Source organism: Numenius arquata, chromosome 9 (assembly GCF_964106895.1).
Source record: "Numenius arquata chromosome 9, bNumArq3.hap1.1, whole genome shotgun sequence".
Taxonomy (NCBI): domain Eukaryota; kingdom Metazoa; phylum Chordata; class Aves; order Charadriiformes; family Scolopacidae; genus Numenius; species Numenius arquata.
Genome location: NC_133584.1, coordinates 5096236 through 5108830, shown reverse-complemented (window position 1 = coordinate 5108830; position 12595 = coordinate 5096236). Strand labels below are relative to the sequence as shown.

The window sequence follows — 12595 nt, the reverse complement described above, 5'->3', positions numbered from 1 at the left end:
GGCAGCGCTCAGGGTGAAACAGAAGCAACATGCAGAAACTCTACTGTTCTCCATTGGTCTTTCTAAGTGACTTCAGAAGCCGTGGTGAACCATGGGGCTCCAGAGCTGAGCAGACAGGAGGAGAGGGCAGAGATGGATTCCTCTCCTGTGAGGACACTAACTTTGTTCAGTCACTCTGTTTCTTTCAGAAACAGCTCGAGTTAGATTTTAAATTAGAGTGTTTAGTGGTGTTTTTTTTCTTGTTCTTTTCTCCACTAACGGTTAAGTTTAACAACGGAACCCAAAATATGAGCAACCAGCAGCAGTCTTGAAGAAGGAAGGAAGCCTCTATGCAAATATCTTGCGGCTACAGAGACACCATAGAACCACAACATGATCATCTGAAAATTGCACAAACTGCTTTTGCATGAGATGGCTGCCACATCCCTGGAGGGGTTCAAGACCAGGCTGGATGGGGCTTTGAGCAACCTGGTCTGGTGGGAGGTGTTCCTGCCCATGGCAGGGGGTGGAACTAGATGGTCTTGAAGGTCCCTTCCAACTCTAACAGTTCTATGAGTCTATGATTTCCTGTACCATTTCATGTACCCTTCTGCTGGAGGAGGCAGTCTCCTGTCTGATTTTCACACACGGCTGCCTGCATGCAAACATAAATTAATTTCTTAAGCCTTTCTGTAGCTGCGTGTGAAGATAAATGCAGAAAACAATCACTTGAGAGTAATCAGCGAGTAATAACCAAGCTTTCAAACGGCTTGGTGGAGGGAAAGGGAAGCCAAGTAGTCCCAGCGTTAACTCGGGGTGTAACTTGGGCAGCACAGCGCTCCTGTGGGGGCTCACCGAGCACGGAGCAGACACACTGTGCTGCACACTCCGAAGGTCACACGCTCATTAAGATTTTTATCAGCAGAAAAAAATATGTTTAAACCCACCCTTTCCCCTCCTGGTTGCTCATTTCCACCATCCAGGTGTCTCCCCACATAGGCCAGTACAGTAGTTTCTGCCATCATAAAAGAAAGAATCATAGAATCATAGAATCATTCAGGTTGGAAAAGACCCTTGGGATCATGGAGTCCAACCATCTACCCTACTCTACAAAGTTCTTCCCTACACCGTATCCCCCAACACCGTATCCCCCAACACCGCATCTAAACGACTCTTAAACTCATCCAAGGACGGTGACTCAACCACCTCCCTGGGCAGCCTGTTCCAGTATCTGATCACTCTTACTGTGAAAGCCATGATCAGAAACAAACAAAACCACCAGAAATACACCATCCAAACAATTCCCATTTGGAAAATCACTTTCACTGCTTTGGATTAGAACTAAGAAAAAAACGAGCTCTTACTGGAGAACATCACCGTTCAGATACCCCCGAGCGGGATCACGCTGTGGACTGGGTGCTCAGGATGTAAAATACCCATCTCAGGTGTCAACATTTTCTCATTCTATTGCAATTTGTGCAACAGTCTGAGCAAGTAATCTTTGGATAAATAAATACTGCCGACGGGAATGCTGCTTGAGATTACTTTAAGCTGTCACATTTTTTCAGACTTAAATAACTCGGATAAAAAAACCCCTCAGATAACACCGATCAACTTGTTTTTCCACAAAAAAAAATAAAAACCAAAACAAAAACCAACCCCAAATTTCTTTTATTTTCTGAAGTTATTTCATTCTTGAGATAAACCAGGGAAGGAGGAGGGAAAAAAAAAAAAAAAAAGCAGCTCTACTTACACCTGAATTTAATTCCAGGGAGTTATTTGCTTTCAGAAGAGATCCTACCGGCCACTGGGTACTTTTGCCCACACAGATCACGCACGGCTTTGCATCCTGCAAGAAAGACAACAAAAAATGTTTCCTTCCCAACGGACACTAGACATACTACGTCCTCCTATTCTACGCGGGTTGGTAGGTGGGAATTAACAAATGGAAAACTAAATTAGTAGTTTGATCTGGAAGAGGCGAAAAAGCTGTTACTGTGAGTTTTTAAATTCTATTAAGTAGATTGCCACAGGGCAGTCAAGCTAAAAAGCCAGCCCGTTTAGAAGGTTTTATATATATTTTCACGATTATCTACTTGTCGTGGTTTCGGCCGAATTTACCAAACCCAGACTGACAGATGGCCCTTCCCCCCCTTTCTCCCCCCCCCAAAAGAGGAGAGAGGAGGAGAAAGAGATAAAGGAGATTCAGAAGTTTAGAATGAACTAAACTACTTTAATGAAGAATTAATATTAAAATAAAAATAAAGAAGAAGATAATGAAATAGATACCATATATACAAAACCATATCGAGCTCCCAGGATGACAGTCACGTCACCGGCAGGCACTGGGGAAGTCCCAGACTGGACTCAATGATGGATGGGAACTGGATTCCAGCTCTGGAGTCAGGAACACACGGATCGGGATCAAAGGCAGATGAACAGACAGAGTCCTCTCTGGACGTCGGCCATCGCAGGAAGGGGCTGACCCTTTGATCCCTCAGCCTTTATACTGAGCATGGGGCAGATGGGATGGAATACCCCAGCTGGTCAGGTTTGGGTCACCTCTCCTGTCCACTCCTCCCCACCGATGTGACCCCTCTACGTTTTTTCCATTTCCGACCCTCTAAGGGGGCAAATAACGAAATTGGCTGCCCTTGGTTGTTACAGCAGTAAGGATAAGCAAGGGCCTCCCTGCTCACCATCCCTTGGCACGGAGCACAAACATTGGTCTCATCATTCTGAGAACGAGCAGTTTTCTCCACAATCTGCCGTTAATTTCAGAGAGTTAGAGGAGGCCGAGCTAGGATGGAAAGTTACAGAACAGAAAATTGGTTTGGTTTTACTTCAAACCGGAACGCTACTTTAATTCATCATTACCTTAAAACAAAAAATAGGTATTCCCGAACCTCTCTCCTAATCTCTTCTTAATTGCTAAGGATCTCTGAGGAAGACAGAACCGAGAGAGCCATTTGCAAAAAATCTCTTTGCCAAGGTAACATTCACGGTAGAATATTCCTTAATATTTACCATACAGCCCTTTAACTATACCATTACCAGGATGTAGTTGCCAGTTAAATACTAAGTTCCCCTGTGGAAGAGAATAAATACACAGTATTGAGGGACTTGTACAATTTCATGTTGTCTTTCCCTGAATTTCCCTGAATTTTTAGAGTTGGAAGGGACCATAAAGATCATCTAGTCCAACTCCCCTGCCGAAGCAGGATTGCCCAGAGCATGTCAAAACCAAGTGTTCTATAAAACCATTATACGATGTTAAAAATTTGAACTGTGTTGCAAATACACAATTGGCTGACTGCGTTTTTCTGATGGCTTAATCAATGACAAAAGGAGCGATATGCTGCAAAAAGGTGATTTGTCACATATTTAGAAGCATCGCATTCAGTTACGTGCATGTGGACACCCACAAATCCAGGGCATTTCACACGGTATCGTGCCCCAAGGAAAGCCATGCGCTTCCCCATGGAGTGCTCCATGGACGGGGAGAGATCCAAGAGTTCTTCCAGCTGCGAGACCAGTAAAAAACCAGAAATTAACTCTTCCAAAGCCCACTGGGTACCTTCAGGGACATCAGTGTCCCCGCTCCTTGTGACTAACTCTGTGGGGATGACACCAGTGACAATTTACCAACAGGTAACAACTTACCAACAGGGCTATGAGTCTCAAAGGGTGAAACCGTTGACAATTTACAAACAGGTGACAACTTACCCACAGGGCTACGAGTCCCAAAGGATGACACCGGTGACAACTTACCAGCAGGGCTACAAGTCTCAGTGGGTGACAACGGTGAAAATTTACCACAGGGCTATGAGTCCCAAAGGATGAAACTGGTGACAATTTACCAATATGTGACAACTTACCAGCAGGGCTCTGAGTCTCAGTGGGTGACACTGGTGGAAACTTACCAACAGGCCTATGAGTCCTAAAGGGTGACACTATTGACAACTCACCCACAGGCCTACGAGTCCCAAAGGGTGACAATGGTGACAATTTACCAACAGGGCTACGAGTCCCAAAGGGTGACACTGGTGACAATTTACCAACAGGGCTACCAGTCCCAAAGGGTGACACTGGTGACAATTTACCAACAGGTAACAACTTACCCACAGGGCTACAAGTCCCAAAGGGTGACACCAGTGACAACTTACCAAGAAGGCTACAAGTCCCAAAGCCAACACTGGTGGGTAAACCCGCACAGTGGGGTGAAGGATGAAACCGGTGACAATTTACCAATATGTGACAACTTACCGGCAGGGCTCTGAGTCTCAGTGGGTGACACCGGTGGCAACTTACCAACAGGCCTATGAGTCCTAAAGGGTGACACTATTGACAACTCACCCACAGGCCTACGAGTCCCAAAGGGTGACAATGGTGACAATTTACCAACAGGGCTACGAGTCCCAAAGGGTGACACTGGTGACAATTTACCAACAGGGCTACCAGTCCCAAAGGGTGACACTGGTGACAATTTACCAACAGGTAACAACTTACCCACAGGGCTACAAGTCCCAAAGGGTGACACCAGTGACAACTTACCAAGAAGGCTACAAGTCCCAAAGCCAACACTGGTGGGTAAACCCGCACGGTGGGGTGAAGGATGAAACCGGTGACAATTTACCAATATGTGACAACTTACCAACAGGGCTACGAGTCTCAGCAGGTGACACCGGTGGAAACTTACCAACAGAGCTACGAGCCCTAAAGGGTGACACTGTTGACAACTCACCCACAGGCCTATGAGTCCCAAAGGGTGACACTGGTGACAATTTACCAACAGGTGACAACTTACCAAGAATCCCAAAGCCAACACGGGTGGGTAAACCCACACGGGGCTTCCTAAACGACATTCCCCGCGCTGGCCGCCGCCATCAGGGACCGAGGGACTGAGGCCGCTCGCCCACCCCGGGGGCCCGGTCTCTCGCCGACACCCGCTGAGGCGCCCTCAGCGCCCCGCCGTCGTCCCCGCTGCCTTTTTTCCCCACACGACTCGCACATTTAGAAGGGTAAACGTTTACCCGCGGTGATTTCCGCGGCCCCAGGAAGGCCCTCGCCTCTCAGGTAACGACCGGCGCTCACCTCCCGCGCCGGGAGCCGTTTGACTTCCCTCAGTCACAGCCGGGCGTGTGCGCAGGGAGGGAGGGAGGGAGGGACTAAACGCAACGTATTTAACGCTTTTTCTCAAAGCGGTTGTTTTTCCTCTCAACGTTGAGTCCCTCCCCGCCAGCCGTGGGGAAGGGCCCGGCCCGGCGCCCCGGGGTCGGCGGGAAACCGTGGGGCGCCGCGGAGCCTCCTCAGCGTGCGCTGAGCGGCCGGACCGGCTGGGAGCGGGGCTAGGCGGGCAGGGCAGGCTCGGCCCCGCCCGACCGGCTCGGCAGCCGAGCCCTGCCCTTCTTCCCTTCCCCACCCCGCCCGGGTCCCCGTGCGATGGGGAGAGGCGGAGATGGCCGCCGCCTGAGGTGGCGGTGGCGGCGCGGGCGGCCGGGGACGGTCCCCGCAGCACACGCCGAGGAGGAGCGCGGAGGGGCGGCGGCGGCGGCGGCAGCAGCAGCAGGTGGGTTCCCGGGGGAGGAGAGGGCGGGCCGGGCGGGATCCCACCGCTCCCAGCCCGGGCGTCCCCTCAGAGCTTTCCCCCCCTCAGCCCAACGAGGGGTCGGGGCCCGGGGGAGGCCGGCGGGGAGCCCTCGGGGCCGAGGGAGGAAAGGGCGTAGGGGAAACCACCGCTCCCTCAGCCCCGCCGCGGCTCAGCCCAAAGGCCTCACCTGCGCAGAGGTGATTCTGTGTTATAGTAGTAATACCAGAGGGGTTTCAGCGATGGCTTGCGTTGTATGACCCTGTTTCAGCGCAGGATTTCTCCTCTCTGTGCGCGCAAGCACTATATGAAGAGAAAATACACACGGAAGGCGGTTTTAAGCTGTACTGCAAAACGTATTTGGCTTTAGAGGATGAAATGTGCTTCTACAGATGAGTAGCGAAGCGGCCAGGTAGGCTTGTAACCGCGTTGAGTGGCAGCCAGCGGCTGCATCTCACCTTGTACTGACAAGTGCTTCTGGTTGTTCCTCTCATCCTGCTCCTCAGGAGACACCAACTCAAACGTTCACTAACTCTGGTGAGACGGTAATAAATGTAGGTAATAAATGTAGGTAATAAATGTCTATTTAAATACTAGTGAATCACTGTTAACAGAGATCCTAAGAGGCAATTCCATGTTACAGCTGCCTCGGCTTCTTGGCTTTGCTCTGCTGTCGCTGAGAACGCTCACACCATCCTGCTTCTTCAGGTACATGTGGCTTCTTCTATACACGAAGCCATCCTGTGTTCATTTTCCTTAGGAATTAATACAGGGAAAATAGTTATAAGGAAACTTACGGAAGTCCAAGAGGAAAAACAACTGTTCTGAGGTATCACTGTAATATTTACATTGTTAAAGGATGAACAAAAAGCCCAATCAACTAATGAAGCCTGCATGCTTCGGATTGCCTCGGCGTTCCAGGATTTTAGCAGCTAAAAAGGATGAGTTGGGTTGATGTGTTTTCTGCTTTCAGGATATTTCTGCAGCCTCAATTCTGTGTAGATTGTATGAGTATAATCAACTGCGAGGCCATAATTACTGTAACATCTCCTGTGTCTTGTATGATTTCTGTCCTATGTGGTTATCTAATTTCTTCAAAATATGTAGTATCTCTGAAAAATTCATCCTTCTGCCCAGCTGGACAGAAAGACCCTTGTACTTTCTAAAGGAAAAGAACACAGTCAACCTTATTTCCCAAACTTTTCCTTAAGAAAGTAGCTAGAAAAGTAACTTAGGTCTATGTTGACCTTTTAACTCTCAAGAGAATGTTATTTGAAAAAGATAAAATTTAGGTGCTTCTTAACAATGACGTGTTAGTGAAGCTATTTAATTCAGGAGCCTGGAAAATTAAGACATAAATTTGATAGTTGCTGTGGTGGAGAATTAACTAATTAGTAAGGTACCCAGAAATAAATTTTTACAAACCTTTTTTTCTTTTTCCTTTTCAGATATGAAGCTCTGTGCCCTGTGATACTCATTTTGCTGCTTCTCACCGTTGGAGGATGGCTGCCCTTCTCTGTGGAAATTGTTCCAGTCAGTACCACTACACCCAGGTCCGCCAACCTTTTGAAACCAGCTGCATGTTGCTCCTGATTATGCTGGGAAAAGTGTTCCTTGATTTCTTCATGTTGCAAGTTCAGCAAAAAAAGGTGAAGGTTAGTTTTATGGGAAACTTCTGTGTTTCACTGGCACTTCTCGATTTCACACTGCTGCTGAGTATATTTTTCATTTTCTATTTTGAGGACTTTGCACTCTGGGGGGTACGATTTACGAAGTACCACATTTGCCTGTTCACTCAGATAATTTCTCTTACCTACGGCATTTTGCATTACCCGGTGTATCTTGTGGCTGGTCTGGATTATTACTTGACCATAGCCCAAACCTCTCAATTTCCTAAAAGAGCTCAAAGATTACTTTACGTATTTGCTGTGGTTGTCATATGGACCTCAGGGTTTTTTTGTATTCTGAAAGTTCCCGCTGTCTATGAAGAACTAGAAATTCAGAACCGGCTTTCTCCTTATTGGTGTCCTCTCTACGCCAGCGGGCAGAGCTACTCCGTCTCCTGTGCCATGGTGTTTCTCATCGGCACGGCCCTGGTGGCTTGTCGAAAGGAAGTTCTGACCATGCTGCTGTCCCTCAGGATCATTTCCGTGGCCGCTCAGCCCGTTCTGATGTTCTCCTATGTCTCTAACAACAGCGGCGCTTGCTTTAGGTGGCAGCTCCTCACCAGGCTCCTCGTCTGTTTTCTTGGCACTTGGGCACCTTTTGTTCTCCTGCAAATCATCATTTTGGTTCTCGGTGCTCGGATTCCAGCCTACATGGAGATGAACGTCCCCTGGCTGTACTTCGTCAACAGCTTTCTCATCGCCGTGGCCTACTGGTGCCGATGTCACGACGTTGAATTGACAGAGGAGATGTGGGCCACAGATCCGTTTGTCAGCTGGAAATTCTGCTTTATGCCGTTTAACAATGAAAACACAGAGCCAGCCGATAAGCCGGGCGCGGTAATTGTGATCTGTTAATGAGCTGCTGACCGAAAGGACTACAAATTAAGTGCCGCGCGACAGAAGCCTGTGCTCTGACGGCCTGTGACCGTGTCCTTACAGATTATACAATGAAACGTCTCCACAGCTACACCCGATAGAAAAACAACAGTCCAACGTCCACCAATACTGTAATAAATATTGCACCAGAGTGTGGGACACGGCGCGCTTCCACACTGGGTTCCAGTTCAGAGAATTTAACTTGAAAGTAAGGGTTTAAGTAAAGACCACTGTTCACAAAAACCAAGTTTTCAGTTAAACCTTATGACTAGAATTTTACACTTGCTTTAAATGGAATGATCTCAGGTTTTTATAGTACAAAATGCAATAAAGTCTTATTCAAAGCTGGAGCCCTTTTATCAGTTACATACATGCGTTAACCCACCGTCAAAAGGTTCTAACAACTCTTCAGTGTTTTTTTTCAAGTGTAATTTCTTGTTAAAGTTTGTCTGTTATAATGAGAAATAATTCTCTTTTTAGTTAACGTAAAGCTCCAACTCCTACCGAAATCTAACCTTTGGTTCCGTAGTACAAAACCAGTCCGATACGTGCAACTTCCACAGCCACAGGAAAGGCAGTGAGGTTTCGTTATGTCTTTGCTGCTGCTCCTCTAATGTATAGATGTACCTATTAAAAATTAATAGAGTCAGAGCAATAAGTGATGAGGTTAGTTGCTATGCATAAATACATGCCCAAGGTTAAAGAATGGCTTAAATTAAAATCAAATTTATTCTGAAGCCAAAATTGCTTGAAAATTAAAATAGTTAAATATGGAGTGGGACTACTTCAGCAGGGGAAGAACAGCAAAAATACTCTCCCAGTTTTCAAATTCTTGCAGTTTTAAGAAGGTCCGGACTTAATCTTGTAGAAATGATACACAACTCAAGCAGCCAAATGGAAGTAGCGTTTATTTCTGAAGCACTGAACTCACAATACGATGTTGTATTGAAATAGAAACCATGTAAGTAAATGATGGCGCAGGTGGGTTAATCACTCACCCAGACCCACAGGGACCAATGATGTCACACACGAACACTCATTAAGAAAAAAAATCTGCAGGTAACAAAAGGTGCAATTACAAGCAAGTTTAAGCAGCATAGTGTAAGGTGCTTTGTTTCAGCATTTGTATGATGGATTTACCCATTTAACAGACAGATTAAAGAAATTTCACTTCTACAGATCATAACAAATGAGAGAATCTAAAACTCATTCACATGCTCGTTGGTAATAGGAAAGTGCTTTTTAAAAAAATGATTCACAAAGTGAAGATCGTCTTTTTTTTTTTTTTTTTTACATAGTTCACTGTGTGCTCTTCAACTGTAAAATTTAAATTTCGGGTTATCATTTACATTATTATATATCAATTATAGACATAGATTTAGTTGCAGGAATTTAACGCTCCGTGGGCTAAAATTTCTTATAAAAGAATATTTCAGTATATGACTCCATAAGAATACACAATCATATCTCAATCATATATTAATCTTGCGTTTCTGCGATATATCAAAGTCCAATTATTGTTCTGATTCATTACTTCACCCCCCCGTAGTGTTTCCTTCCCCCAGAGTCTGGGGTGAATTCCTCTGATGTGCCAGTGATGTCACCAAAAGGACGTGAGCGTTTTTAAGCTGCTGAAAACGGTTCGGGGAGAATCTATTAAAAAGGCCATCGAAAGGACAGTAAATGATCAAAAATTGCATTTTAAAATCAGTGCAATCAGAGGAGGCAACGCTTAGCGACACAGCTGGACGTGTTTGGCACCACAAGGTATTTCTGCTGGAAAATGTATTTGGAGGAATTCTATTTCCATGTTAAAAGGAGGAAAGCACCTGCAACCTTAACTTGAAAAACAACCTTAAGCAATCACTCCCTACTCCCTCAAATTTTAATTGCTGTTATTTAGCACTTGAGATGCTATAGGATAAAACGTGTGTGAACACATTTTTTTTTTGACACAACATTTCTTCAGGTTTTATATAAACCGGACACCCACTGAAATGGGGTTGACAAAATATTTACAAAACCTAATTCCATTTAAAAAAACCAGCAAGTCTCTCAAATATAGCAATGCACCGGGCATTCCAGATGATCACGAAAGAACTAATCCCTGCAGACTTGGCAGGCGAGGGAAAATTCCTAATTCAAAATTCATTTAACACCAGATGAAGGCAAAGTTATTCTCAAGAACGTACATTTTGGATGGTTCTGTTCGGTGTGATTAGTCTCATCCTTGTGATTCATTAACACACACAGACTGGGAACTGCAAGAAGCTGGGTAAAGCTGCCCATGTGTTGTATTTATCGGTGCGGTTCAGCTTCTCAACCCGTAATTAAAGTTTACACAACCCCATCTATCCTGACGGGGCGGAATTCCCGTCATTGCTGCGGCGCCGATAAAGCCATTTTACATTTTTAAAACTTTATATTTTTTTTACAGGGAAAGCCACAACATGCAGCCAAAGCAAGTATTCACGTACTGATGGGATATCACTGTATTACTATCAAATTCTTCCCTCCATACTCTTTTGGGGAAAAGTGCCAAAGAGCATCAAGCTTTAGGCTGTCGCTGCGCCCACCCAGTAGGCGACAGTGGCACCGCAGGTCCTCACGCAGCGTCCAACTCTTGCGCCCGAGCCTGCTAAATAACCAGTTTAAAATGCATTAATTTTAAGCATTTTAAAATTGCATATTTTAAAGCCCGCTTTTATCCTTGACTTTTTATGGAGGGAGATACCTGATGTGATCTCAATTACCCTCCTAACGACTCTTTAAGTTTTTCCCTCTGCGTTTTCCCTTCTCTGGGAAGTCCTGACACTGAACCCTGAGTCCCGCCACGTAACCATGAACTATTACTCTTGAACAGGACCCCAGTGTCGCTGCCAGACAGACAGACAGACGTCATCCCAGGAAACTGGTAGTATCTGAAATAATAACAACTAGAGCCAAGCACTGCTGTATCTCCTCTGTGCATCACTTGTGCTGTGCCAGCAACTAACGGCCTAATACCATTCAAATGCTTTACAGTCTTTAATTCTTAAAGGATTATTTGATATTAATGGTAACAGCGGCTGAAGTGTTAACCCTTTATGAGAATCTTCTCTACTTTGCTCATATAAACACTCCCTTAGAAATCAACATTGATTTTAATGAGATACGCCACGGGTTTCCAATTCTAAATAGAAGGATTTGGCACTCGTTAATAAACCCCTTCATTTTTTACACGCATCTTTCCCGGTGCGTACTGGTTTGCTAACGCCGTAACACAAAGATGACTTGAAAAGGAGGCTGGGGGTGTAGAACGTCTCATGGTTCTTTTAAAGGTTGAATTTGCAGAAAGCTGCCAGAGGATGGCAACAGCCTGGCTGCCTGTACACAGGCAACAGGAGTCTTCGAAACACAGATAATGCCTCCTGAATCGGTGATATTTGTGCTTTTAGCCTAATCCCGTCATCAGGGAGGACACCCTGATTTAGCAGCCGTGAACAATCCTACAGCCTTTCAACAACCCTACGAAACCATACAGTGCTTTTTACGCACAATTAAAATGCTCCTTAAGTGTTCTGTATTGCACTTAAATTTACGATCGCTATTCTACGAATATACAATTGTGCTCAAATTGTAATTCTTTCTAGATGGAAAAAAAAATATATATATCTCTTTAGATCCTTTTTCTAGCCTCCTCACTCTACGCATTTTGGGTAATTCAGCAAGAAGCTAATATGTGCTGAAAGTTTAAAACTTTTTTACTTGGGATGTGTTTGTAACACTGACTCCCAGAGCTGGGCTTCGGAAAAGTCAGATCAACAGTTACAGAAGCCTTACTATAAGCTTAGTACACACCTTCAATTTTGTTTTTTACTTCCACTTCGCTATAAAAGATGGGCAATTATTAACACCTTATATTGAAATTATGCATTTATAGCTCTGCTCAAACCTGTTCCACTCAGCATTCAGCAGAAACAGGACATTTAAAAGAAGAATTATTTAAAATATTAATTTCTCTTCATCCCTAATAAACTAATTTGGGTTAAAAAAAAAAAAAAAAAGTAGCCCAGATTGATTTGCTTGCAGAGTTATTATTTGCAGCCTGGAACAACTGATGAGTAAAAGTCTGGCTACCGAGTGACAACTACACATCTAAATATCTCTGTGCAACATTGGTAAGAAAATAACCCTGCCAGCTTTAACACACGTGCTTAATTTTAAGATGGAATAGTCTCAATACGAATCAGAAGAACCACTCGTGTTATAAATTATGTGGATGCCTAATTATTTGCAAAACCAGGACTCGCAGTACAGCTGCCACTGAATTCTTTGATCCCTCGGAGCCGCACATTTGTCAACGTGTAAGAAATTCCTTAAGCTACCGAGCTGTAAGTCTCCGCATTGATACTGTGATACTAAAATGAGTGGAAAAAAACCCCAACCTAATTAAAACTCCACATTAAAACCAAGGAAACAGGCATTATTTTTAACCGTTACGTCA

The 12595-nt window shown here is 44.9% G+C and overlaps 1 protein-coding gene across 1 annotated transcript; it reads left to right on the top strand.

Annotated features, from left to right (window-relative positions):
- Positions 1–7068: 7068 nt before the first annotated feature.
- Positions 7069–8088, top strand: GPR160 (G protein-coupled receptor 160). Its single transcript, XM_074153058.1, has one exon. The coding sequence runs from the start codon at positions 7069–7071 to the stop codon at positions 8086–8088; it is 1020 nt and encodes a 339-aa protein (XP_074009159.1).
- Positions 8089–12595: the final 4507 nt, after the last annotated feature.